The following is a 27,044-nucleotide window of genomic DNA, read 5'->3' on the forward strand; positions in this document are numbered from 1 at the left end:
TGTCCTTTATAACAGGCCACGCTCCTCACAGCAATATGGTGTTGTGGGAGACATCATATGTGGCCCACTGTAATTATTGTTTGCTTCAGCACAGCATGTCATTCAGGCATGTGTAAATGCTGTCAGACAGTTTTTTTTAAGTGAATCCTAGGCTTTGGTTACACAGGAACAGAGACACAGTCAGGGTGGATTTTAGGATTAATGAGAATACAAGTCTAAATTCTCAGAGTATAACACCCTCTACCAAAACACAATTTCAACAATTAATATATCAATTTAACTGTTAGATTATGGTTTCTGTTAATGTGATAGCCAAAAGCTGTGTCAAAGGCTCTACAATGCAAGATCACATATACTGATGATTCTGGTGTATAATTATAAAATATGTTTCATCTAATTTATTCTCAAATGCAAGAATATTGAGAGAAATCTCCCTCTCTGAGAACATGTCCTTGTTATTCTCAGTGGCACACAGCACTGCACAAAGTTATCAACTGGAAAATTAATATTTTGTTTGTGTTTAAAGCAAATGTTTAATTCAAGTTTTATAGTTGAATAATAGTTGACTTTGGACTTTCTGGGAATTGATGAAATTCATATATTGACTGTACTGGGTTAACCTTGGAGCTGGGGATAAATAAGGTAAATGTAACCTAGTTTTTTTCAGGTTGCTATCTGGAATCAATTGCCTATAAAAAAAAAAAGAAAGAAAAAAAACACATTTCCCATTTTCCCCTTCCCACAACAGCTAAAAACTTCATGGAATTTTCTTCACAAAACTGCTCCACTCAAAGTCCACTTACTGCGTTTCTGAAGCATGCGCCACATTTCGTGGTCTTCTTCTGCAGACAGAGTTCCTCAGTTGTCGTGCAATTTGATTAATTAAAAGGCAGCCACGGCCTTTCTAACTGGGGCCATGTTGTGTTCGACTTGAAGTAGCCCTGCGCCAACATTGTACATGGTGTAAAAGTTATTTTCCGGTGCAGGTGAGGGCATCTTTTGCGTCAGAAGAACTTCAATCGAACGCACGCGTGTTTGAAACACCGCCGCCATCTTGTGGACATCAGTTATAGTTCAGCAGCTCTTCTGCGCTTCCGTTCAGTTTGGACCTAGTTGGTTGCCATGAGGAGGAGCAAGCGTCGTCCTAGCAACGGACGGGGCTTGTTTCAATGAGTAGCAGTAGGATTTTTCTGAACTGACTTCATAATAATAGTTAGTCGTGAAACAAAGACTCATTTAATTTTTATGTTTACTAACCGAAGCTGTTATGGCCACGAGCAACCAGTCAGTGTTTCTCCTCACAGTGAACGGTCAAATTGAGGGAGCTAATGTGAGTGGTTTCTCTTAGTTAGCCTAGCCTAGCAACAATTTTCTTTAGCATCAGCAATACTGGTAGCATGTGTTTTTTATCCGAATTTGTGTTTCGTTACACACAGGTAGGGAGTTAACGTCTTGTACTTTCGTGTTGTATTTCAGTTTCCAGAGTATGACAACCTATATTGTAAATACTGTTTTGTCTACGGACACGACTGGGCTCCCACCTCGGTGAGTAGCTGGCGGATGACATGAAGGATGTGTCTTTTACGACTGTCTTATATTATTAATGCACCAAACTTCATACTCACCCATCTGAATGCAAGTTATGCATTATATTCTGTCTAAATTTTGGTGACCTGAAAATCAAGCCGTGCGTGCTTGTTTTCATGTAGAAGCTCTTCTACAAAGCAAGCCTTAAAAGAAATGTATTCATAATATAAACCTTTATACAAATGTGTAGTTCAGTGCTGAAACAATTAGGCAATTATAACTCCAGTTGGTAATCAAATAATTGCGGAAGTCATCTCTCAAACATTTCTTCTCAAATGAGCACATTTACTGTTTTAATCTGTTTTATGTCACTATAAATGTAATATATTAGTGTTTTGTCTGTTGGCTGGGTACTTGGTATTTGTGATGGACATTATTAAATTTTTTCTGACATTTAATTGACTAAATAACATATCCATTTATCAAAATAATCAACGGATCAGTTAATAATGAAAATAACTGATGGTTACGGACAGCCATTGTATATTTGTGTGCCAGCATTCAAGTTACTCTTTAATGTAAAGTTTGTAAAGCTTTTCGGCTAATTGCATTAAATCTCATCATGAGCATGGTGACCAGGGACTAAGGTGTTATCTTTGTTAACAGGGCGGTCAACTTTAGATAAATTAATACAGAACTCTTAATTCAGGTTTACAAGGGTCTCCTTAGAATATAAATTCTTGTCTATGAATGTGATGGGCTAATTCACCTATTTTATTATAAAATTGTAGAGAATGTTTTCAGGATGCAACAACAGCGCTGCAGTAAGGTATAATGGTGTAGTGCTATTGTTCTGTTCTTTAAGGAAGACCATGCTCATTAACTCTGATGTTAGGAACCATTAATTATTCCCAAAGGTTTGAAAAATACTAATATTTCATAATATCCATAAAAGAAGACATAGAAGAGGTAAACTCATGTCTGGTTATCATCTTATTTGTAAATCTTTGTGTCTGTCTTGTTTCTCTCTAGGGGTTGGAGGAAGGCATCACTCAAATAACCTGTAAAGGCAGTCAGTCTTCACACAGATTAATATGGAACTTCCCACTGGAAACAACATTTAAGAGCACAAACCCATCTGGATGTAAGCATTACTCACACATATACAAACCACGCACTGTTGGTTGGCAGCTGTCACTGTTGTTTATCCATGAGTTGAATTGATAAATATCACCGACATTCCTATACAAATCATATTCTATAAAAAGTATGAATAATACTAAGATTTCAGTTTGGATTTCCTCTTCATTTTACAGGGCCTCAGCTTGTGGTAAGTGTGTATGGTCCAGATGTGTTTGGCAACGATGTGGTCCGGGGCTATGGAGCAACACACATCCCCTTCACTCCTGGACAGTCAGTACACCCTCCATAAACTTCTTCTGTTTTTTGTTTTTTTTAATTATACTAAAAGAAGGCATCAATTTTAGTAGTACTAGTGCTTGCATTTTAAGTGACTAGTTAGAAAAATTTCACATTCCTTCCTAAAGCATTCACATATGACTTTTTTCCTTCGCAAGAATAAAGCGTAACCACAGTAAGGTGGGGTGTGATTTTTGCTTGATGTGATTGAATTGTACTTGTTTATTTTCTGTTATGTGTTTTATTTCCCAGACATACGCGAACCATCCCCATGTTTGTTCCTGAGCCCACATGGAGACTTCAGAAATTCACAAGGTGAGATATGTGAACAGTTTTGTGTTTAGTTTTCTCTCTCTCAGCAGCTGTAACGCTGTGACTGATGAGTTGTGCCAGCTGGGTGAAACAGCCGATCTCCGAGTGTTATCAAATATTTACTGCTCCTCCGTGTGAGTCCCACTGAGGCTAAAGTCTTTGGCCTCTAATGTGAGATTACTCCACATCAATGTGTGTTGTTTCCCAGCTGCTGTTATCAGTGCACGGAAAGACATTGGTATTCACAAGGTATTCACTGTTTTTTTCAATTCCCAACAACACAGTAGGCTGTTAACGATGTACAGATGCACATCTGGTCCTTTGGATTCACAATTTAAACAGCAACAATGGTTAGCAGATTTTGTTTTCCCACTTGATCTGGGAAAATGTGACAGGTATAAGTAGACGGTTCTCTTTTTTGCTAATGCACTCTACCTAGTTATACTTTACACGTACATTAACGTGTCACTTGCTGTGTGTCGGAGAAGGGGATAATATAGGATAGGAAGTGCATAATATTTTCTGATTGGTTGAATCAATTTGCAGCACAAGATTTCTCTTCATGAAAAGTTTGAAAATTGCTTAAACAAATTGCCAGAAAGAGAATGATACTGGAAAAAACAATGTACATCTTGAAGTAAAAGCCCAAAATTAACCTCATGTATCGGTGGCTAATCCATCAGTCTATAAAATATATACAGTATATTGGCAGTTGACTTAGAGGTGTCATGCCTGTCTCTCTTTCCATCTTTAGTTTTTTTTTTTCTATCTGTACTTCTTAACCTGGTTTTCTCCTTGTTTAGCTGGCTGTTGGGACGGCGGCCCGAGTACACAGACCCTAAAGTAGTGGCCCAGGGTGAAGGCAGAGAAGGTTTGTTGCTGCTCTCTCTAATAAATAGATGTGGACATGTGGAACTCGGGAGTTTAATGCATTTTACCCAATGTAATGTAAATTTCTTCTATATAGATAGGAAATATTTGAAGTTACTAAATTACCAAATAATTTTAGTGAGGTACACACTTCAATTCCCATTTAATTAATTAAGTATGTTTTATGTTAAAATTGTGTTCAAGTCTTTTAACATTGTTATTTCTACAATATGTATCCTGTACGATATGTGTTTGCAGTGACGCGGGTTCGTTCCCAGGGCTTTGTCACAGTTTCCTTTCACATCATGACTAAAGACATGAAGAAGCTGGGCTATGACACAGGGCCATCAAGCCCTGCAAACACACCATCTGTCACATCTGGCTGGTCAACAGAGGAACAACCATACAATATGTAATAACATATGAGACTTTGTTTTTCTTGAGATACAACTTGCAGCTATTCTTTTTCTTTTTTTGCCATCAAGGATGCTTGGTCCCCACCAAAACGAAAGCACAACACGTTAAATAGAAAATGTCTCTAACTTTCCCCAGTTGTCCAGTTGACTGTTGCCACAGCCACTTCACTTCAGAAACAAAGTGGCAAGAACACCAGAACACACACACAATTTTTCATAGTAAAATGTGTAGAAATAAAATTTTTAAAATTTTACTAGATACATTCAAAGCTGTTTTAAACCGTTTTAAAATGTATTTGCTGTACTATTTTTTTTTTACTTTCTTAAATAAATGTACTTTTTCACATTTGAATGTTTTGACTAAATTTATATTGTTAAAAGCATATGTCACTGAATTTGGACTCTCGACCTAGTGTTATGTGAAAATCTCAGTTTACTGATCATGTTTGGACATTTGGTTAAAAAAAATACAAGGACACAGACACTGGAGTTACAGAGCTGAAGTGATACACATTTTATTTTCAACCAATGCAGCTACAGTTGTCCTCATCCAACAGGGTGCGGCCTGCTGCGTTCGTTTGTTTAGATGCCGTTAAAATACCACGGTGACTTTTCCTACAAAACCCATTACACAGAATAATAAGGTATACAGAAGAACAGTATGTTACAATAGTACAAATGATAAATTATATTATACAGTTATAATGCCAACGGGTTGAGCACATATCCAATAAAAAAAAAAAGCAGCCTGCTCCCAGTACTATGAGAAGGGTAAATAGACAGACATGGAAAAGAATAAAGGAGGCTGTTTATGCATATAAAGACAGACGGTCCATAAGGTCAGTTAGTCCTCTTGATAAAAGCATAGTGAATACATAGTAACACACAGAGGAGCTCGCTACACACAGGCCACATTTTCACTGCACCATAGCCACGACTGTGAAACTGCTGCAGGGATCAAGAAAAAGTGGTCAACTGCAGTGTCACCCGACAGTTTAGGAGAGCTGAATTTGTTCAAGACAGTAAAGGTTTTTTGTTTTTTCCAAATGCATCAATAACACAGCCTTTTCCACAATCGCTGGAGTAAAGTTAAAGGTCAGGCCGCAGTGAAATCATACCATAGTAGCATAGAGTATCATAGTAGCATTCAATAAACAAGACTTCATTAGCAAATCTAACTTTGCAAAACACATCAAGCGTTAAGTCTTCTTATTTTTTCACTTTTCCAGCTCCAATTTTTGCATATATTTAGTTAAGATTAAAAATGTTTGCTGGTCTGCAAGTTAATCGTCACATCCATTCATTCAGGACCCCAAACATAAAAATCACCATGAACGCCCTCAGTATCGTCATCAAAAATCATACACACAGTTGGAGCTGCCCCTCCTTTTGCCTGAGAGAAATGGTCTGCCTTTTGTGGAAATTTCAAGGGTCCTGCGGTGTAGCTATCATACCACAGCAGACCAGGAGAGGGCGCCAACTCACTAAGAGGAAAAAAAACACCCCATCCACAGTAACAACATTGGCAGTGATATTAACAGAACTGAAGTAAAGAGAGAACAGTGACCTAAAGAGAAGAAGGGTCTATACACCCGGCGCAATTCATCATCTTTAGCTGTATTTCATCAACCAACTTTTCTCGACCAATAGAGGAGACAGAGACGCTTAGTTTGCTGTCAGTAAATGTGCCGATATTCAGCAAACAGTAACACTTTCTTACACAAACTCCTGAACAAACGGTAAAATAGCTCTGAAATATAAAAAAAAAAAAAATTATTACAAGGGAGTCTCTGATATCATAAACTTCCATAAACAGAAAAAAATGTCAGTGAAGTGTGACCCTACTGTTCAAACTACTCAAAGTACAACAACCTCAGAAATCACAGTCGCTATGACTTTGGTAACAGTTGTGCTTCTAAGAGAAGAGAATTACATAGCCTACCCATAGGGTGAAAAAACTAAGAATGACAGAACATAGACAAAAGAGAGAATGAAGATGATACATGGCTTAGCTAGTACACAGCTCCAAAACTCAGAAAGGCTTGGCTATGGACTTACAACTAATGAGTAAATAACAACAAAAAGTAACCAACAAAATTAACAACTGCTTGTTTTCAAGATGTCTTGCTGTTGTTTGCTGTGGGATCTCCTGCGCTATCAATAGACCAATCCTCGAGCAACCTCGTGCAAGTGTGTGTGAGTCCACCAGATAATGTTCTTGTAGATAGATTAGCAACAGTAAATCCACTCGCAGGTAAACTCTCTTCACAATGCTGACTGGCTGACGTGCCCTTTAAACCCAGAGCTCTCTTCACAACCTCTTTGATAGATGGTTGCATACACACACACACACACACACATAACACATGCAACCAGAGACACAGTCATACACACATACACACACTTAAGGCTGCAGATGCCTACATTACCCCTTGTTTTGACTTGCACTAACTTCAGCAAATTCTAATTCAGTTTCCACTTTACTAAGTGACAAATGAAAAAGTTGCTCATTAAAGTACACTTGGAAGCTAAACATATCATTCATGCAAACTGCGCACACAAACACAACCCATCTCTTCCCTTTGACCCTTGAAACAAACTAAAACGGAAAAAAACTGTCCCACGATGCCCCACTGCATCCACCGCATGTTCAGATAGCAAAATACTGATGCCATCACAGTTCATGTCTTTTTCTCTAAACACACACTGGGGGAGTGACACATACATCACCATGTGGCTGTTAGTATCTGAGCATTAACGCTGCGCATGAGCACACACATAAAAACACAAATTGCATTTACGCATCTTTTCAACCCCTTGGACAAGGGGTTCATCTCTTTTGATAGGTGTCCATGTTAATCCCGAGACCCCCGGAGGTCAAAGTTCATGTGGAGGGTCAGGAAAAGGTCCAAGGTGACAGGAAGTGACCAGACGAGAGTTGTGACTGAGTGGTACCGAGAGCCGAGGCATGTGTGTCATCTCGGCTGTTTTAGCGGCTAGCCTCCCTCCCTAAGCTAAGGTGTAACGGTGAGCCCAACAGTTGCGGAAAAAAAAAAAAGAAAGAAAAAAATTGTGCAAAATCCCTGCTTAGTAACACACACATACACACACGGAGTATAACAGAGTATAAACACATCTGACCATCTCTCATCCTTACTCCAGTGTGTAAGTAAAACCCACTGGAATATACACAGTGTAAAAGTACTGAGATGTGCGCTCTCATACACACATGCAAACCCACACACACACACACACACACACCCACACACACACACACACAACAGACACCAGCTGACAGGGCTTATAAAAGATTAGCTCTAGTGAAAAGATAAGATCCTGGCGTTAGTACAGTCATACTCTCCTGTCACTCCACCACAGAAGAAGAAAGGAGCAGTCCTAAGGGAAGAAGTTAGGGAGAGAGGAGGCGAGTGAATGAGAGGAGGACAGGGACGAGAGACTGGGTCCTGTCCTGCCTCTGTGGAAAAAAACTGTAAACACCATTGCTACTCTGTAAGTCTGAAGACAGATGCAAACTCTTTGTGGTCACCAACATCGTCGTCAGATCAGTATGGAACACACAGGACTAGGCAGCTTGTAGCATAGAGAGGAAGAAACAGAGGAGAAGGAGTGTGGTAAGGTAGGAGGAGGGCGGGCTGGGACTACGACCTGGGTAGGAGTTGGTTATAAAAGGGATAAATGGGATAAGACATCTCCTTGTTCATTTTCAAGCTTCTTAAGGAGCCAAAGTGGAAGAGAGAGAAAGAGAGAGAAGAGGGGTAACTCTGGAGCAAGTCGTCACCCCAGTCACCCCCTCACAAAAGGAAGGGGTTGGTGGTTCCCGCAGGCTGCGTCCCAGCCTGGGGGGGCATGCTCATCAGGGGCTGAGGCATGGACATGGAGGCCGGGATCCCCGGGCTCATCCCCACACTTCCGACGGGGCCGACCCCCATTCCTGGCATCACGCGGCCCATGGGGGCCATCCCTGCCACGGGCACCATGGTGATGGGCTGAGCAGGAATGGAGGAGAGGGCCATTGGCTCGGTGATGTTGCCGAAGCCGGCTGGCATGGGGCTGACCCGCATCTGGTTGAGGGTGGGGGGAGCTGGCTGGCTCACTTGGAAGGGGTTGGCGTGGGCTGCTGCAGCTGGAGCGGAGCCACCTAGATAAAGACAGGTAGGGGACAAAGGAAGAGAGGAAATATTACTGAGCTTGGTGAACCAGTGGGCTCTACCACACTAAATGGAATCCAAAACATAACAAAACAAGAACTTACGTATAACATGAAAATAATCAGCATAAAAAACTCTACTATAGTGTACTACTGTTTTATGAAATAAATTAAATATGATTCATCCCTCTTTCCACCACAGCTAGGACAGGACAGGGTCAATGATTCAGCATTAAACTGTACAGATGGGTGTGTCTGCTTGTGTGTGTTCAGGCCTGCACGTGTATATCCATGTCTCTTGGCTAACTGACTACACTCCCAAGCGTGCCAACTGTTATCTAATCAGTACGTTAACTAGTGTGTTAACCTGTTTGAAAGATCCTGTCCATACATCTACAGAAAAACCTAATTTCTTTGAACTTTTCCTATCCACAAATTTGAACAATTTTTCATTTTATTTTAACATCTATAAAATATACTTGACATATAGTCTATAAATGCATTAAAAAGTTGAAAGAGTAAGAACATTTCAAATTTCGATAATAATCACTTGATATTTTCTACCCACCTGTTGAAGCCAAGAATGGGTTGACGACTGGCGCAGGCTGGGCTGGTTTGGACACCAGGGAGTCCAGATTGACCAGGGCAGCATTAGGACCCAAGAAGGACTCGGGAGTCTTTCTGGTTGGGTTTGTAGTGATAGAGGCGGAGGTGGGAAGGGGGTCGAAGAGGTCCAGGCTGCTGCTGCTGGCAAGACTGGCTTGGGAGGGGACAGAGGATGCTACGCCCCCATCACCTGTGGAACAGAGAGCAAAGGTAGTGGTTGTATTTCACACTGTTACATGAGCTCCTCTTTGAGTGGACAAAACATCATGAAATCATCATTTCTTGTCTAGTCTTGCACTGCAGAGGCAGCAGAAAAGACTGTACATTTGCAATATTGAACAGACAGCTGACGTACTTTTTTTATTTAATGTATACCTTTTCTTGTGGTTAACTCAGGTTCTGATACAAAAAACTCTCACTTGTTACCAACCCTGTGTAAACACAAACATGTGCACCCACCTGCATGTGAGCACCCACATTCACATTTAAGTTGATACAATAAAATGATCAGAAGATTCTATTACGAGAGGACATCAGAGGCAGACAGCCTGGCTGTTTTTTGCAGCAGCAGTCAGACGGCAGCAGAGACATTCATTAATGCACTCACACACACGGACACACACAAACCCAGCATGCCAGCTGACACACACACACAGAGACACACACACACACACACACACACACACACACAGGCTCCTGATTCAGAGATGGAAAGTGTCTCCTCAGAACAAGAACTGAGATGCAGCAGAGCCAAAAAAAAAACTCCTGATAAAATCCGACACGCCCCATAAATCCTGTAGATTTCAGCCAGAGCTGATTCAAACAGTAACATTTCTACAACTCATTCTGCAGAGGGCTGCTTCCTCCATATCACTGAAGTACTTGTCCTCCACACACCATATGGTGACAAGGTGGCTCAAAGTTTAAAGTTGACCCCCCCCCCCCTTCTGGAAAAAGTAGCTTTGCACATCTGTGATTGTGTTCGTTCTCACCTTGTCCTTGAGTGTATCAGAAGTGTTTGTGTTCAGCTACAGCAAAAGTCTGACATCAATGTCACCCTCCCACGCCCAGAGATTGCCAAACCACATGAGAAGAACACCCAGACCTGTGCCGAGCTATTGACGGGAACCCTCTCATAAACCAACCTGAATGGAGTGGTGAATGAGTTCAATTCAAAATTTTGGAACATCTTGTTGGTTCAGATGCACCAGACTAAATCAGAAAAGTGTGGATCTGAAAGGGATTCCATAAACTAGATGGCACAAGTCTAATGCATTTAGCAATAAACACATAAAAGCTGCATAGATTAGACCACAGTGATATGGCACTAGACCAGAGCAAAGAGCTATTTTACCACCACTCAAAATGATTACAGCAGCATTAGATTGCATTTTGCTGTGGAGAATCATCAAACATTAAAACAAAAAAAAACATGACTTCAGTGGTCTGAACACAGTCTTTGCTCAGGTCTGGTGATATTTACATACAAAGACAAGACATGAGTGTCTGTGCCCCGCAGAAACTTTATATCTGCAGACAGGCATCACTTCAGACACAGAGGAAGAACAACACAGACTCCGTGTCATTAGAGAGACGAAGACAAGGGTGAGTACCAGTGGGGACAGAGGAGGAGGAGCGCAGGCTGTCAAACTCTGAGAAGTCCTCTTTGGACGTACCGTTGGATGCACTGAACAGGTCAAAGCTACCTGAAAGGGGAAAACGCATACACACACACACACAGAAGATCACATAAAAAGACAGTAGACACACAAACGTAGACAGATGGAAACAGACAACACAAGTATGAATGAGTTTGAATATTATGGTAAACTAAAAGACAACTGAACACAATAAGCACATAGACATTACTGTATGTGCTCCTTTTGACACAGCTTTTGAGGCTTCGAGACACTAACCAGCCAGTCATAAGACGTCTTTTTCATTTTTTAAAATGCAGAGAACGCAAAGAGTGCAAACTTCGTCAAATGCTAAACAATTCTCCAAATCTCTTTTAGACTCAAATACATCATTCCATAACAAATTTTCTAGTGAAATGTTAAACTCTTTGGTGGAGGTACAGTTGTGGTACTGCAACTCATGCCAGGGACAAAGCTACTTTTTCCCCTGATGGTCACCTGGGTTGGATGTTTTGGGGCGGGCAGCTGCAGAGCTCCAGGGATCAGAGGCAGGAGTGGAGTTTGGTGCCCAGGGATCATTGCTCTTCATGGGTGGGACAGAAGGGGGAGCACCCCATGGATCCACTGGGGCTGCTGGCTTAGGGGCAGACCCTGAGGAGAGAGGGAGAGGTTCAGAAGTGTGGGAGTGGATGGGAGTTAGATGAAGCATGCAAAATGTGAGGCAAAAATTGGAAAGACGGGCAGGAGGGACAGAGCAGACAGCAGGAGCAAGATATGAAAGGAAAAATAAAAGACACAGGCAAAAATAGTGTCATGCAAGTTCTAATAACAGCTATCAACAGATATCTGATTCAACATCATGTAAAACTACTGCTCAAACAATCCCCTCCCCTTGTGCAGTAATGCTACTTTGCCAGTGGAGCAGCATTCCTATTTAACAAAGAGTCACAGTGCTGAGAGCAGGTGGACAGCGCAGACGATACACACAGAGACACACACACAGAAATAGAGACTGTTTACAAAAATACTTCTAGTCAGTGCGTGGATATCATGTGATGTGACCATTTCCAGTGAGATTGTGTATACCGTAAGGCTGCCAGGGGTCTGCTGATGCAGCAGCAGCCCCAGCTCCAGCTCCAGCTCCGGCTCCAGCTCCGGCTCCGGCTCCAGCTCCAGCTCCAGCTCCAGCTCCAGCTCCAGCTCCAGCTCCAGCTCCAGCTCCGGCCCCTGCGCCCCAGGGGTCAGCACTGGCGCCAGGCTCTGGGACATCCATCAGATCCATCAAAGACGACTGTGGCTAGAAAGAGACAGGGAAAATGGGTTAGAGAGACAAGGGGACAGCAGACATGAAAGACCAGGGGACAGCAGACATGAAAAAGGGGAAGAAGAAAGGATGCAGACAAAAGAGGAAAAAGAAGAATGGGATAAATAAAGATGGTTAGGAAAAAGATGAGGAGAACACACTGACATTGGTCATGTCATTATGTACTGGGATAAAACATGAGCATAGTCATGCAGCCCTACTTCTTCATCACTTCAGCTGTGTGTGCCCTCAAACTCCAGTCAGCCGGCTATTCAGGCAGAACAATGACGAGTAAATGAAGCCACTAACTGGCAGTCTGCCGCCAGTTAGTGGCTTCATTACTGCCACTGAAGGCAGAGGCAGAATAAGGGGATTGGGAGAGAAAAAAAACATTTCAGGAGTATGGAGATGATAATGGAATCACTGAGTCACTATTGTCTCCATGTTTGTGTGTATTTTACCTCCTTCTTCTTCTTGGGCAGTTTTGCCGAGCCTGGGCCTTCTTTCTTGCTCTCCTCCAAGGCCATCTGTAATCTCAGGTCGTCCCCTCTCCGTATGCGCTCCTCCTAAACAGCCACAGTATAAGCAGCATGTGTGCAACTTCTCCCTTTTTTAGTCTTGCTCTTGTGGATGGCATGACATTTTCAGAACAATGTAACTAATCAAATCATATTTTATTTTCCTATCTATCCAAATAATCTTTGGAACTTGGATAAGTAAAGAGGTAAAAAGGTTAAAAAAAATAAACAAAAAAAATCATACCTCTTGGTTTCAGTTGCTGATCATATTATTTTCAATGTTTGCTCTTATTTGCAAACACCAACCCAAGATAATTGCCTGGGCAAAAGCATTTGACTAATAGATATACAATAGTGGTGGTATATTAAAATCGAGCAGTAGTAAAGTATTTGCCCGTGTAATAAGTAAGTCTTTTTATCATGTCCTGCCTCTCTTACAATTACAGTAATTACATCTGGTTCAAGTGCACTGTTGTAATCATAGTATTCCCAATTTTGTCAGTAATCTGACATCAGAAATGTTCATGCAAGTAAGAACTTCAATTTTCTTTTTCAGGTTGAGGGATTTTGAGAAACAGAGATGCATCCAGTCCATAAAAAACTGATTAACTGGCAATGGAAAAAGTTTACAGGGTTTCCATAAGATGGTTACTCATATACTGTATCCAAGATTATCAAATTCAGTCTGTCAAAAAAAACTGCATCGATAATCCTGATATTGAAATATAAAAATGAACTGGTTTCCACAAATGCAATGTAAATGGTCTGCAACTTCAATCACAGCTACACAGTCAGAGAACATAATGACAAGCATGGACTCATGCTCTGCCATGTTAGCACACGTGTTCTTGTGGATTTGTGTTTCTGTGTTTACCTGCTCTGCAGCCTCTCTGCTCATGGCCAGAGCCAGTTGCAGCTGTAGCTCCTCCTCTCCACTGGTCTGAGGTCTGGCCTGCTCCAGCTCTGAGCCCGTATTGGGAGACGTGGCTAACAAACACAATCAGGATGTATGTTAGCATCACTGCCACATGGGACTCCATCACATACTGAATACGCACTAGAATTACACTGAAAAGTTGCGTCATTGGCTTTTGAAATTCTTTGCATCAACTCTCCAAAGCCAACCACTGTTACAATAAATACAATCACACGTCTTCACACGGTGCTGTCAAGTGAAGAAAGTCACCTTTGGGTTGCATTTGTAGTGGGTAGAAAATACTGTGCGTAAGTGTGTAAATATATGCCTTAAATTAGCCTGTAAGGGACGACAGGTCCATTCAGCTTATTGGATTAGATCAGGCCATGTGGCAGCACAAAAAATACACTGACACTGCACGTGGCAAATACACACACACACATACACACACACACACAGGCCATTATCTGGCCAGGACGACAGAATTACAATGCCAAAAGACACTCATTAAGGAAGCTTAGAGTGGATTATTTAATTCAAAATGTGGCTGTGTATGTTTTTCTTAGGAAGCAGTAACTTTGTTGTTTCTATGAGAACCATGGTGTGGGTGGCGAATACAGAACACTGACATCGTCCATCACAATTCTTGACTTTTCCTCTATATAATGTCACTCTGTGGCAGTTCAGCTTGGTGTGGTCTTGGCTGTGTGTGAATGTTGTGGGTGTGCAAAGTTGTTTATACAATGAACCTATTTCTTCTATGGCTTAATGTAAGATTTTTCTGTGCAATGATTCATGCATTGAAAAAGTAATAAAGTTGCGCGGGTGGGATTTTTGATCTACCATAGACCATTCCCCTCAGACTTGAACTTTAATTTCAATAAAAAACATTGTCTCTCTTTCTATATGCCTCATTTTTTTTATCTGTCTCTGCTCCAAACAACACAGACCAGTCATGACATGCTCTGCTGCTGATGTAGACACTCCCAAAGACACACACACACTTACTGAGTACTCACTTCATGATGATCTTGTATATAATGTAACATTATTTTGATACCTATTCTGAATGCAGATGGTTAGAGAAGGATACGTAAAGGCCTTAGCACAGAGACAAAACAACAACAGTGACACAAACATGGCGTGGGGAAACACTGGTGGTTAGTTTCACTATCTGACACATTTAATTATGAAACCTCACACTTTGACTAACATCCTCTTGCCTTGACAAGACTTCTTTAGGTAGATGTCACATCAGCAGGTTTTTTTTTTTTTTTTATTAACATTGCAGAGTAAATTTGCCACATCAATGTTTCCATGATGAAGTAAATGAGGAAACGGTACCTTTCCTTTAACAGTTAAAACGCTTGGCCTTCCCTGAAATTGTCAAAGAAAAAATGTCAACTTAATACTTACAATCAGGGGATATGCCTAGCCTTACAAGAGCCTATTTTGTGTTGATTATATAGCAGCATAACAGCCTGATTTCTCCATGATTCAAAAAAATGATCTGTCTAGCAACTTCATCTTCCGACCCGGTCCTCGCCTCGTCTCCTCTCTCCTTGTCTTGACCTATGTCGCCCTTGCTCCGTCTCCAGGCTGTATGTCTCCAGGGAAAGTGACCACAAGTACCAGGGCTAAAGGTGTGTTTGGTTAGCTGGTGGGATTTCAGCCATGTCCTCAACATCAGCTCCATTTCTCCCTTAAATAGACAGTGAGCAAGGATGTACCAAAGCCTACACCCAGACAGTATATAACCCTGCAGAATATGATGGACTGATATGGTTATATGTGAAACTCTGGACAATATCCAACCAGTCAAAAAAGCAGACAGAAGCCTCAGTGCTTAACAAGGCACAAAATGTGTACTGTGCAACAGGTGGTAAGTTTCCTCACTGTGGGATGCATTACCAACTTCAATCAAAAGGAATATTTTCCAGGAGTTCTCTTTAAATCTTTCCAAAATAAAACTGCAAAGCAGAAGAGAGCTTTAACAACAGTTTTCAGTCACTAGGCCTAAAGAGAGACTAAACTGGCATACAATAACAAACAGTGCAACACTTAATAGTAGCGAGTCAGAAAGACAAATAAACAAAACTCAAAGCCAAGTAAAACACACCAGTTTCTTGCCCACCACTGTGGGAATGGACCATATATGGAAAATCACAATTTCTTGGCATACCTCACAGACAGTTCTGCCTGCTAGCAGAAAAATGCATTTCTAAAAGCCAAATCTTCTGAATCACTCTTCTATCGTATCCTTCTACTGTTTAATCCAGTTGTTTCTTATCTCACCACCTTAATTTTCTGTGGTGCTATGTTTACTGACTCAACAAATAAACAAGAAAACTGAAATTAAACAAATACTTAAGCTAAAAAAAAAGCCATCAAACAAAGTTAAGACTTTATAAACATGCGAATCAAGCTCTGAACAGAGAGAAGTGAGTTTTGTAGAGGAGTGAAATGGGCTGATGACCACTAGTGTCATCGGCAGCAGATTTATGTGGTGATAATAGCAAGCAGGATTTTTTTTTAAATCCCAGGGTGTCGACCACTAACTACCCCCACATTTGTCTTTTGTCTCTCTCTCTCTTAGAAATCTGGCAAGAGAGGCAGTTCCTCAGAGGAGATTGACTCATATGCAATTTACAACATTATTTCTTTGTACATTTTCAAACTGTGAAAATGTGCATTTTTTTTCTGACCTTTGTGGGAGACCTACATGTTGTAGGCAAAGGCAGGAGCTTGACTGAGCACTGGTCAGGAGGATGGGAGACAACCAAAGAGGATGAATGATAATAAAACTAAATAAAAGTCATGTGTTTACTCTGTGGTGTTCCTCTGAGAAAAGACTGGGAACCCCACGACCTTGACTCACATTAGACCACACATGCACACGTATTGCATTAAAGTTGCTGATTTGGAGTTAGTGAACTCCATTCATTGTTTTATAATTTGTGTTTTGTGCGCCATCTGCATTGTTGAAACAGGATCCATGGTTTAGGTCAACTGAACTACAATACATTTAGGGTTAATTAATGAACATACACATGCAGGTTTTAATACCTAAGATAAAGCAAATTAAAGCAAAGATTTTGAGACACTTCAAGGATGTTGGATATGCCAAGTTAACACCAACAGTCACACTTGCATGGCCATTCATTCATCGCCTTTCTGGACAACAATACACGGAAAGTTCGACTGGAATCTCAAAAATCCCCCCTGGCAACACCCACAGCTACCACCCAGTCTCGCTTCTATTGGCCAATATCACCTTCAGTTTTCTCAACTGATGACTCAGCTGCTGAAGCTTCCGCCTCTGAGCCACACACTCAAATATAACGTGCATACAGGAATGTAGGCCACTAAGTAAAAGATGTACGCAGCTCTGTGTCACACGTAAGATCAGAGCAGGCTGAAACCACATGCATTGCAGCAGACAGACACTCACGTAGTCATCCTGCTGTGTATAAAGGAGTGGGGGTCAGAAGGTGAAAGGAAAAGAGGCCACGGTTCATTCTTTCATTTCAACTTCTCCATTCTTCCCCTCTGTCCTGACGGTGATTTCTGTTTCTTTTCAACTCTCTCACTCCATCTTTCTTTCAATCCATTTGAACTCTGCTTTTATGTCAAGCTTCCAAGAGCTCATTCTCTGTTGGAGAAAGTAGAAGAACTGGCTGGTCGAGGAATGATAAAATAAAACTACTTATCACAGTTGTTAAAGAGGGTTAGGTGTAATGTGCATTTGTGGGAGCTGTTACTACATCCTTTACACATGAAAAAGTGTTCATACTTTAGTAAGAGGAAACAAATACTACATGCCTAGCCCCTCTTATCATTGGGTATAAATTGTCCAAGCCTTTATACTGGTAATTTGTATCTCCTAGTGCTCTCCGTCTACCCTGCTACACTGTGTGGCTGTCTCCATCTCTGTCTCTAGAGGACTGAGTATATCATTGAAGACAGGAGAAGATTCATTTTTCCCCTGGGGATTTTTTCAGCAATGGCACTGTGCACATCAGGCAAAATAAAAAAAATTGTGCTTGCACCAATTTAGAAAAATTAAACAGTACATTTTTAAGCACAGGCCTCAGCACCCCATTAACATCCAAATGACTCCAAAGTGGTGACTCATTCGCTTGTGCATCAATTGTGCGAGCAAAACAAACATTTTTGCTTCACTAATTCTCCAGTTATCAGCATTACACATGAGATGAATAAATTATGATAACTTGAGACACAGTGAAGCACCGATGTTTGTTTTCAAAATGATGTACAAACCGTGAGACCTCTTTGGAGTCATTTGGGTCTTAAGGGGCTGCTGATGTAATACGCCTATTCTTAAAACTTTACTACCTGATTTCTCAAAAATGTTTCAAGCACAAATTTTTACAAACAACTTGAAATAGTTGTATTCACATCCTCATCACATGGGGTGCCAACCTCACAGCGGTGCAATGTTTGGACATGGTTTGGTAGTATTCCCTACAGATATTACCTATTCTGTACACCGTCTGTTTGATTACATGTCTAATCTGAGTAATGACTGCAAAATGTGCAGCAGTGTACAGAATATCAACAAGTAACCATTTACCTTGGCTTGTAATAATTACTCCGCCATGGACTTTCAGAAACGGTGACTTTATTAAACTCAATTCTGGTACTTGTGTTATATTTCTACTGTCTTTGGCAAAGAAGTTAGATAAATACAAGACTTTCCGTTAGGAGAGACAGGCGGGTCTACTTTGTCGCCATATACTGCTTCTCCTGAGTGAATTAGCCACCTGTTGCACACATACTCGCAAAACAGCATATCTGTGTGCGTGTATTTGTTTTTGGGTGTGTGATAGGGTCCCCTTCATTTCATACTAGCTCAAGTCTGCTGTGCGCAAGTGCAAGTTGCAGTAGTTATGTTTCATTGTGAATATTCATGAATCATGTGAAATTTCAGCAGCGACACTCATAATTCAGCAGCAAAACACTGAGACTCCTCTGTCATGTAGATGACAGAGGTTGGGGGGTGAACTCTGCTTCCTCTTCTGTGTGTGTGAGAGAGAGCTGAGGAATGCAGCCCTACTGCGGGACTGCAAGCCAGAGACAGAACAGGGGGAGGGGCAGGTTTCAGGATGTAGGCCAAAGTTGCACCAAGTGGGACACAATAATAATGGAGTATACTGTTATTACATGTGTTGCCAAGATATATGAGCCCTGTGTGTGTCTGTGTGTTTACAGCCAATGAGGAGACTATAAGCTAATACTCACAGCCATGGTAAGAGGCAGGTGAGCCCTCTGACCTGCCGTACTCTTCACTGTAGGAAGTAGAGAGGTTGGGCTGAGATGATCCTCGGCCAAAACCCATCTGACTGCTCCCTGTGGACACCTGGGCCATGCGCTCTTTGGTCTTCAAAGCCTGAGACCTAGCAGGGTAAAAAAAAAAAACATAATAGGATATGATCAGTCACCATTGCTCAAATCAAGATTCTTATAATCGCTGCTGTGACGTCCAAAAGGACTTTGAGATAATGAGATCAAGCCCATTACCAAAACCACCTTGAGAATCTGGGTTTAAAATGCTTTCAATTCTAAAATACCACGGCAAAATCATTATGGAGAATTAAACACGCTGTCAAACAAATAATGAAGCATCCGCCTTGGGCCAGTTAGTCTAATTCTGGAAATGTGCAGTGCCCTATATTTGGTCAAAATCTCATCTGTGTCTGAGATATTGTGTGTTATAAAAAGACAAATGGATGAACAAATCAAGGAGAGCAGAGTATGAGACGAGCACAGGTCAACTTATTTAATTTAATTATTCACCAATATCTATAATATAATATCTAGAATGGATGAAGTAGACAACTCATGTCCAGAGTGATGTTTGCTTAAAACTGTTATTCTGGGAAAGAATGTCGACTCTGTGGCCATTTTTCAAGGATCCGTCTTTGTTTAGAACCAACAGGTGTGGAAACACAATAAGCAAAGTCCTAAAGTACCCCAGCTCCCTGGGGGACAACCACAGTGTGATACTCTTAAGGGAAAAACCCATAGTAAAACCCCCATTCCTGATGCTGTGATTGTCATTAGAATTTGTTTACAGTGAGTGTTGACAATCATCAGCCAGATAATTATTGGAGTTCTTTGTAAAGGGTTTAGATAAATAAGCAGGAAATACCATTAAAAACCGTCTACACATGTCCGAGTTGAGCTTGCCACTGTGAAGGAAGTATAATTTCAAGCCTATTAACACAAACTGCACTATTAACTACAGTTCAGTATAATAACTGAAATTATTAGTCTAACTTAGAAATACAATGTAATAGCGTTTCTTCAGATTAATTTATTTTTGTTAACTTCTTTAGTTATAAAGCTTCTTGGTCAGCAGTAATAAAATCGGACCCACTGAAAGAACTAGTCATTGTTTTATATTTTACATTTTAGAGGAGAAGGACAAACGCAAAGTCAAAGTCTGGGGAGGACCGTCATTCGTCTATTATTGTCACACCCCCACCCCATAGAATCAGGTATGACTTGGTGAATTCAGAGTTCTGCACAGCCTAATATAAAACCAATCAAATCACTCCATCTATTCATAAACACAAGCCGATGTTAACTGCTGATTGTGTGTTACAATTTTATTTAAAAAAATCTTACCTTTCCCCTTTTAGGCGGTCCTCATCTTTGAGCAGGACCACTAGCTGCTTGCTCTTCTCCCTGACATTGATGCCCTGGTCTTTGCCATCTCTGTCGATGTACTGGAAGTCCTTCAGAGTCTGGATGGCGAAGATGTTCTCTTTGCATTGCAGCGCCACCCGCTCTGAGCCCGTCTTGATCAGGTAGTCGAGCAGGGTGAGCGCCTTGTAGACGTGACGCCAGTTCTTGCCGTGGTCGTTGAGCCGTTTCCAGATCATGCTCATGATTTCACTGAAGGCCACCACGTTGTAGGTAAGGTCTGCGATCTCAGACATGAGGGAAGACGATGGGCCCCAGGGGTCATTGGAAGTGGCCTCTCTCACTTTCTTCTCAGCATCAGAGTAGTTGTTCACCATGTTCTTCATCTGCCGGCGGATGGTGGAGCTCGGCATGGTGGCGGTGGAGATGGGACAGACAGGAAGAAATACAATGTACACTCTCACACAAGAGAGGAGCTGGGACACAAAAAGCTGTCTAAAGAAGAGCAGCTAACACTCACAGAGGATGTGAATGTGTGTGTGTGCGCTTCAGGTGAAGCTTGTGTTACGTGTCCGTGTGTCTGCGTCCTTTCTCACGGCACAGAAGTGGAGTGTGTAAGTGGAAGTCTTTTTTGTATACAGGTCTGTGTGTGTGTTGTGTGCCTGTGTTTGTCTATGAGGCTTCTCCAGGCCAGTGTAGCGTTCCTGAGTCCTCCAGAACAGCGTCTGTTAAAACCATCTCCACACAAACGGCGCTGGCTGCACACATGACCACGCCATCACCTACGGCAAACAGACAAATAACAGGTTAGTGTGCAGAAGAAAAAAAAAAAAGACATTAAGGGTATGGGAAAGTAGAAAAAATATTACACTATACCCAAACAAAAATAGCATACAACTCAAAACCAGCGCACTTGTTCTAATCAGTTTCTGAGTAAGTACCCAAATCTGAACAGGCTCAGTATTTGTTTTATACAATTTTCCATTTCTATCAAAGTAAAACAATTTGAATGAAAAAATCAGTATTTTTCAACCTACCTTGAAAAAACTGCAATTAAAAAGCCAAAAGAATATCTTTTTTCCAAGAATATTTCAAACAATAAAAATAAACAATAAAACCCACAACAAAACATCTGGTAGAGTCATAGTTTTAACCTGAGTCAAATACCGACTGTCAGTGTAATCTCCACAGTTAAACAAAGATTGTGAAGATGATTTGTATTTATAGGAACAGCTGTAGTGCCTTCCTTTTTGAAACTAGACAAAAACAATACATTTCATACTTTCACACTTATAAACAATTTCCATGCAGGCGTAGAGTGCCTGTCGTCTTTGTATCATACAAGGCTAGGGTGGTGTAACCAAGAGCTGCGTTTGCACTTTTGTGATGTCATTTGAGTTTACAGTAATTTGACTCGATTACAAATTACAAGTCAGGGTGTTGAAAATGAATAGTGTCGGGGGCAGTAAGGTCTGTGTGGTCATGCTATTCCCAGGCTGTTTAGAAAGACTTAGGTGGTAAAGCAGCTCACTGGGTGGGCTTGGAGGACAAGAAATGGCAGCAAAAACAAAAACACAAAACATTCAAAAGCAAACACAAGATTACTTGGGACCAATCAGAGGATCTTTGCAATTAAAAAACATAACATAAAAATAATGCACATGCATAATGTGTTTCAATGAACTATTTAAGGAAACCTACACAGGTATTGTCTCACAGGATAAGAGTGTCTTACTTAAAGACTTTTACGGTATCAAAAAAGGTCTACAGTAATCTGCCTTAGAGTATATATGAACAAATCGTCCCTATACTCAGAGTCACCAGTTTATTAGCACTGTACATATTAAGTTTTTGATGACACGGTTGCTGGAGATGGGTCTAATAAGTCATTTTCCTAAAATAATGGCTAATTTTCCATAGATGTGTGTAGTATTGCTTCAAGATTTAAAATAATGTAAAGATGATTTGTTTTGACACCAGTTTAGCACAAGGGAAGGTCAGGGCAATTTATACAAAGAACGCACAAAAGCATAAGCTTCTTTTAGCATAGCTGGGTTCAAAACTTTGCTAATTTAATTTTGTAAAGATTGAAGACCAATTTAGATCATTAATGGTCCTTTATCCGTGCTTTTTCTGAGGATCGGTGTTTTAACATTCAGTATACTGCTCTGAGAGACGCCAGAGCAATGAGTGAGTAAAAATGTGTTTCCACCCTTTGGTGGGTGGCAGGGGAGATAAACCATTTCCAGTCTGATGATGACGAGAGGAGTGACTGATGACTCCTCTGTCCTGTTTCTAACAGATCAGCAGCCCAGCTACTAATCACTTCCTGACTGACACAAACACAAGTATGGAAAGTGAGTGGAGCCTTACACATCTATGTTCCACACGTAAACACTTAATTTTGTAACATTAGGTTATGAAACACAAATTTACCATACATGCATTTTCTATTTACCAAGCGGTGTCCTTCTATATGGGCTGCTTAGAAATAAAAATTGATTTCACGGATATACGATATTGTAAATAATACAGTTTGAGCTCAGCTGCAAACAACACAGTAGGAGCTCATTGGTTTGAGTCAGACAGTACACAGGCTGGTCTGCTTTTAACTAGAGAAAATTTGCTGAGCACACACACTTATCACCCACTACTGTCACGTACCACATTAACAGAGTTATTACCAAATCTCGCTTAAACTGGTGTCAGTAATTAATAGCAGCTTAGGTTTTCTGAGATCTTTCTGTGCACACTATTCCTCAGCTTACCATCAATGGAGACCCATGATGACTTATCCTATTCAGTTGTCTGATCCCTGCACCAGGCATGCACCAACATGCCTCTAAACAAAGTACTTTCATGAACAGACGAAGAGTGGTAAAAATGATTGGCTGCCTGTGCAGTATCTGTGTTAAATACAGCCAGATGTACATTTTTTTAACTCCCAAAATTGCATGTTTCTATGCATATTTGTGCATATGTATGCATCTGTTTCATGGAGCTTCCTGCCTAGCAATGCCATGGAAAGACAGCTGAGGGGACAAGGATGAGGAAATGAGGAGGAGTGTGAGTGTATGTGTTTCGGAGGGGGTAAGAAAACAACTTGGCACATCCCGTAAATTCACTTAACGCCAGTGAAATGTGATTCCTGTGGAGCACCCCCCCACCTCCTCCAAACGTTCCCTCGTCACCTTCCTCCTCACCCTGCATCCGCATGAATACAGCTCAGACCTAATGACACATCTGCTGCTATAATCACCTATTCACCCAAGGCAGACAGGAGGAAGAGAGGAGAGTCTGTCTTGTCCATGCCACCCCCCTGTACCCCCTCCCCATCCCGGAACAACCCCCACCACAAGACACCGCCGGCCCGCCTTCTTTCAGTCCCTCTTTGCTTAGATCACTCAAGCCCCAAGGCCCAGAAGAGATAGCACACAGGACTTATGTTTGTGTGTGTGTAGAAACACATATTCATGTGTCAGTGCAAGTTCATTATGTCCGAATGACTGAGCCCATCATCATTCCTTTCAAACTGCCAGTATGCCATGTAGAATAGAAAGTAACCAGAAAAAGAGTCCTGGGTCTGCTCCTTTCAGATGAACTCACACACCTATAATCTGCTGCCACCCTTTCAGTCTCTTCTTTTCTGCTTGTCTGTCCATCTGTATCTCACTAACATGCATGGAAGTAACGGAAATTTGAAGACAAATTAACAAAATGAGGTAAGTTTTGTTTGTGAATTGTCAGTGAATTAAATCTTAAACCTTGAGGTTGGGAAATATGGTGGTGACATGTGCTCAGAGACAACAGAGACGTCCCTACTTGTATATATTTTATGGCACAGGCTGCCTCGTGGCAATGTTGGATTTAAACTGAATTACATTTAACATATCCTCTACAAGTACCTATATTTTGTGCTTTTGTTTCCTGATATTAGCCACAGTAACTCACTGACATATTTGGTTGCTTTTCCTGCTATCAAGCTGTCAAAGTCACAGAAAGTCATGATTATATGAATGATAATATCAGTAATAATACCAGTATAACTATCAAAAGTGCCTTCTCACACATGAGCCTCACAGCATACTGTGTGTGTGAATGGTCTCCGAGTGAAACGCAGAGCACACATACAGTAGTTTTACTTGATGATATGACATTTTAAATACACTACAATTGATTGTATCAGGATCTATATTACCTCACAGTCAGCATCAAAGGACTGTAGACAGAAAAATGTGAGAGACACTGATGTCTTCATGAACCTCATCAATGGAGAGAGAAGCATAAACCTGGGTTGGCAGTTATTGCTGTGCAAGTGTGGACAAGGTGTAGTAGGGACTGAGAAAAGAAAAATGTATTTCTCATTAGACCAATTCAACCGGTGGGCAGTTTCGAAACAATGCAATGACCGAGAGGACTTTACTACAGAGTTCAACATTCCTGTAGATCCCAGACAGTAATGGTCCATCAAGAAGAAAGTGAACACTGGACACAAGTGAACTGCCTAATGCAACAACACAAATCAATACTATCCTGTGTGTGTGTGTGTGTGTGTGTGTGTGTGTGTGTGTGTGTGTGTGTGTGTGTGTGTGTGTGTGTGTGTGTGTGTGTGTGTGTGTGTGTGTGTGTGTGTGTGTGTGTGTGTGTGTGTGTGTGTGTGTGTGTGTGTGTGTGTGTGTGTTTGTTTGCCAGTGTCTGTGAGTGTCTTGGCAAAACCTTGGTAGACTGTGATTAGCATTAGGGGTTGAGAAGCAATACACTGAGAACAGGTCTACCTTGCCAGGCCCACACAGTAAGAGTAAAGCTGATCTGGAGATAGAAGGCTTGCACAATCAGGTGCCTGTGCTGTGAGTTTGTGTGTGACAGAGCATTTTTATGGGTTGTGAAAGACAAAGTGGAGTGTTCAACAACGTGACATAAAGTAGCCCAGTCAGTTCTTTAACGATCAATTTACTTCTTTTCAGGTAAATTCAAATGTAACCACCAGCAACATGTACTAGTATTTAATCCTCAACTACTCTGGGATTAAGTTCCTACAAGCCAAACTAAGAGTCAAATCATGTCTAACCCAGAGACAATCAAACCACTAAAACATGTTCAAAAAGCCCTTAAGTGATCCTAAGTCTATGGATATGATGAGCATTACGCCTGAAGCAGTGAGGAAAATACAGGAGGGAAAGCCACCTTCTGATCGACATGTCACCCCGCCTTTTGTCCTCCTAGACCGGCCAAGAGAGACAAAGCCAAGTCAGGGACGGGAGGAGGACGGTGATGATGCATCTGTCACCCACTGTGACTGACTGATCATCCTGACAATAGACAAAGCCCTACCCCTCTCTCAAGCCACGTTTATATGGGCTCAGTGCTGCTCTGACAAAAAAAGCTCCCGTCTAAACACCAGCATACCCATTAAAATAAATAAGCCCTTCCACTGTTCGTTATCTTTCAGCAAATAATTTATGCCTGCCTGCCTACCTACCAGCAGGTTAGGCGATTGGAAACGGAGCGTGTAAACAGACAGCGCCCACACCGTTAAGAATGTCCCTAAAAACATAAAGAAGTATATGGACGTGAAGTTTTACCTTGATCACTCACAGCAGCAGATGCCAGATGCTGATTTAACTTAACAGTCCTCTCTATTACAGTATAGGTAGAGGAAATAAAAACAATCAAGCAGCTCTATAAAACACAAAAAAATCACAGCATTTCCTCGAACTGATTGTGACTGATAGCACATAAGCTAAAGTAGCTATAGCTACAATTCATTTCTGTGTTTAACAAACTAACATATTTCCGACTAATTGGGTCAAAGTACCCGTTTGAATTGTGAAATAATGTTGGGTGTAACGTTATCAGAGATGCAGCTTTGTGCGCAGTCACTTGAATAACTACATCGGGTGGAATAACTAGCCCATATGCTACTTACGGTAACCGCTAACGCTAGCAAGTTCAGTGCAAACTTGCGGCAAGTATTTTCGTTAGCTAGCAAAATACGCTAGCGAACAATGTTAACTTGCTTACGTTGATGTGGTTAGTTAACACAGGTCCAAAAGTATAAAGCCCGACTAAAGTTTGTTTTGTGGCAAATTTTATACCGCAGGGTTTAGCCACTGATTTTGATATTAGCGCTCGGAGAACCAACCACTTACTAAGGCTAATTTCTAATACGTTCTCAAAAACTTGGCTTTGAAAAAAGTTGGATCAAAGCTAGCAGAGCTTGTGTTTGTATCTGCGGCTAGCCAAGCCAGCCACTATACCGTAGTTCGGGCTGAAAGCTCAACTGTTGATCTTTCAGTTTCTAAGTGTAACACACGGCGTAACATTTATTGGATTTACAGCCAGCCCCACACCTGGATACACAACCATTCCGGTCAGCTCCCAAACGTATTTTCAGGGCTAAGATAGCCAAGTAGCATGCTAAGCTAGTTAGCGATCCTTCGAGCTAACAGCCAAGACGGGTGCTCGGTGGAGACATCACCAGAGCAAACTGGATTACAGGACACTCTGGAAAAACAAAACAACTCGACTGTCTTGAAAGCCGGCGGTAACTTACCATATCTTTTGTGCTGCGTCGGGTTCTACTTTTAGTCCTGGAATATAGACCCATACACAAGTTACGCCAATTCCAAGGAAAAAATCAAGATAGAGTACTTATTTCGGCGTTCAAGGAGCTTGTTGCGCCT

The 27,044-nt window shown here is 41.3% G+C and overlaps 2 protein-coding genes across 4 annotated transcripts; one reads left to right on the forward strand and one right to left on the reverse strand.

Annotated features, from left to right (window-relative positions):
- Positions 1-1,144: 1,144 nt before the first annotated feature.
- Positions 1,145-4,837, forward strand: b9d1 (B9 domain containing 1). The gene is made up of 7 exons (XM_022756971.1): positions 1,145-1,330; positions 1,477-1,545; positions 2,560-2,671; positions 2,844-2,940; positions 3,199-3,261; positions 4,062-4,129; positions 4,387-4,837. The coding sequence occupies exons 1-7, from the start codon at positions 1,268-1,270 to the stop codon at positions 4,542-4,544; spliced, it is 630 nt and encodes a 209-aa protein (XP_022612692.1). The 5' UTR covers positions 1,145-1,267; the 3' UTR covers positions 4,545-4,837.
- Positions 4,838-5,034: 197 nt separating this feature from the next.
- Positions 5,035-27,044, reverse strand: epn2 (epsin 2). 3 transcript variants are annotated; one of them, XM_022756905.1, is made up of 10 exons: positions 26,915-27,044; positions 20,344-21,143; positions 18,955-19,109; positions 13,651-13,763; positions 12,720-12,824; positions 12,042-12,252; positions 11,454-11,606; positions 10,995-11,024; positions 9,281-9,508; positions 5,035-8,703 (listed from the first exon to the last, which is right to left on the reverse strand). In XM_022756905.1, exons 2-10 carry the CDS (start codon positions 20,772-20,774, stop codon positions 8,357-8,359), a joined length of 1,773 nt encoding a protein of 590 aa, XP_022612626.1. In that variant the 5' UTR covers positions 20,775-21,143; positions 26,915-27,044; the 3' UTR covers positions 5,035-8,356. The 3 variants fall into 3 exon arrangements, with proteins under 3 accessions (XP_022612626.1, XP_022612625.1, XP_022612628.1); XM_022756904.1 differs by having other exon boundaries at positions 10,932-11,024; XM_022756907.1 differs by lacking the exon at positions 10,995-11,024.

Source organism: Seriola dumerili, unplaced genomic scaffold (genome assembly GCF_002260705.1).
Source record: "Seriola dumerili isolate Sdu_G_001 unplaced genomic scaffold, Sdu_1.0 BDQW01000260.1, whole genome shotgun sequence".
In the NCBI taxonomy this organism is placed as follows: domain Eukaryota; kingdom Metazoa; phylum Chordata; class Actinopteri; order Carangiformes; family Carangidae; genus Seriola; species Seriola dumerili.

What these genes read in the sequence shown, in the direction of transcription:
- b9d1 (XM_022756971.1), top strand. Translation starts at nt 1,268, where the DNA reads ATGGCCACGAGCAACCAGTCAGTGTTTCTCCTCACAGTGAACGGTCAA. An exon ending in ACGACTGGGCTCCCACCTCG is followed by an intron (nt 1,546 to 2,559) that starts GTGAGTAGCTGG and finishes GTTTCTCTCTAG; the next exon opens with GGGTTGGAGGAAGGCATCAC. An exon ending in CCAGGGTGAAGGCAGAGAAG is followed by an intron (nt 4,130 to 4,386) that starts GTTTGTTGCTGC and finishes ATGTGTTTGCAG; the next exon opens with TGACGCGGGTTCGTTCCCAG.
- epn2 (XM_022756904.1), bottom strand. Translation starts at nt 20,774, where the DNA reads ATGCCGAGCTCCACCATCCGCCGGCAGATGAAGAACATGGTGAACAAC. An exon ending in GACCGCCTAAAAGGGGAAAG is followed by an intron (nt 19,110 to 20,343) that starts GTAAGATTTTTT and finishes TTACCCTGCTAG; the next exon opens with GTCTCAGGCTTTGAAGACCA. An exon ending in AGACCCCTGGCAGCCTTACG is followed by an intron (nt 11,607 to 12,041) that starts GTATACACAATC and finishes CTCTCTCCTCAG; the next exon opens with GGTCTGCCCCTAAGCCAGCA.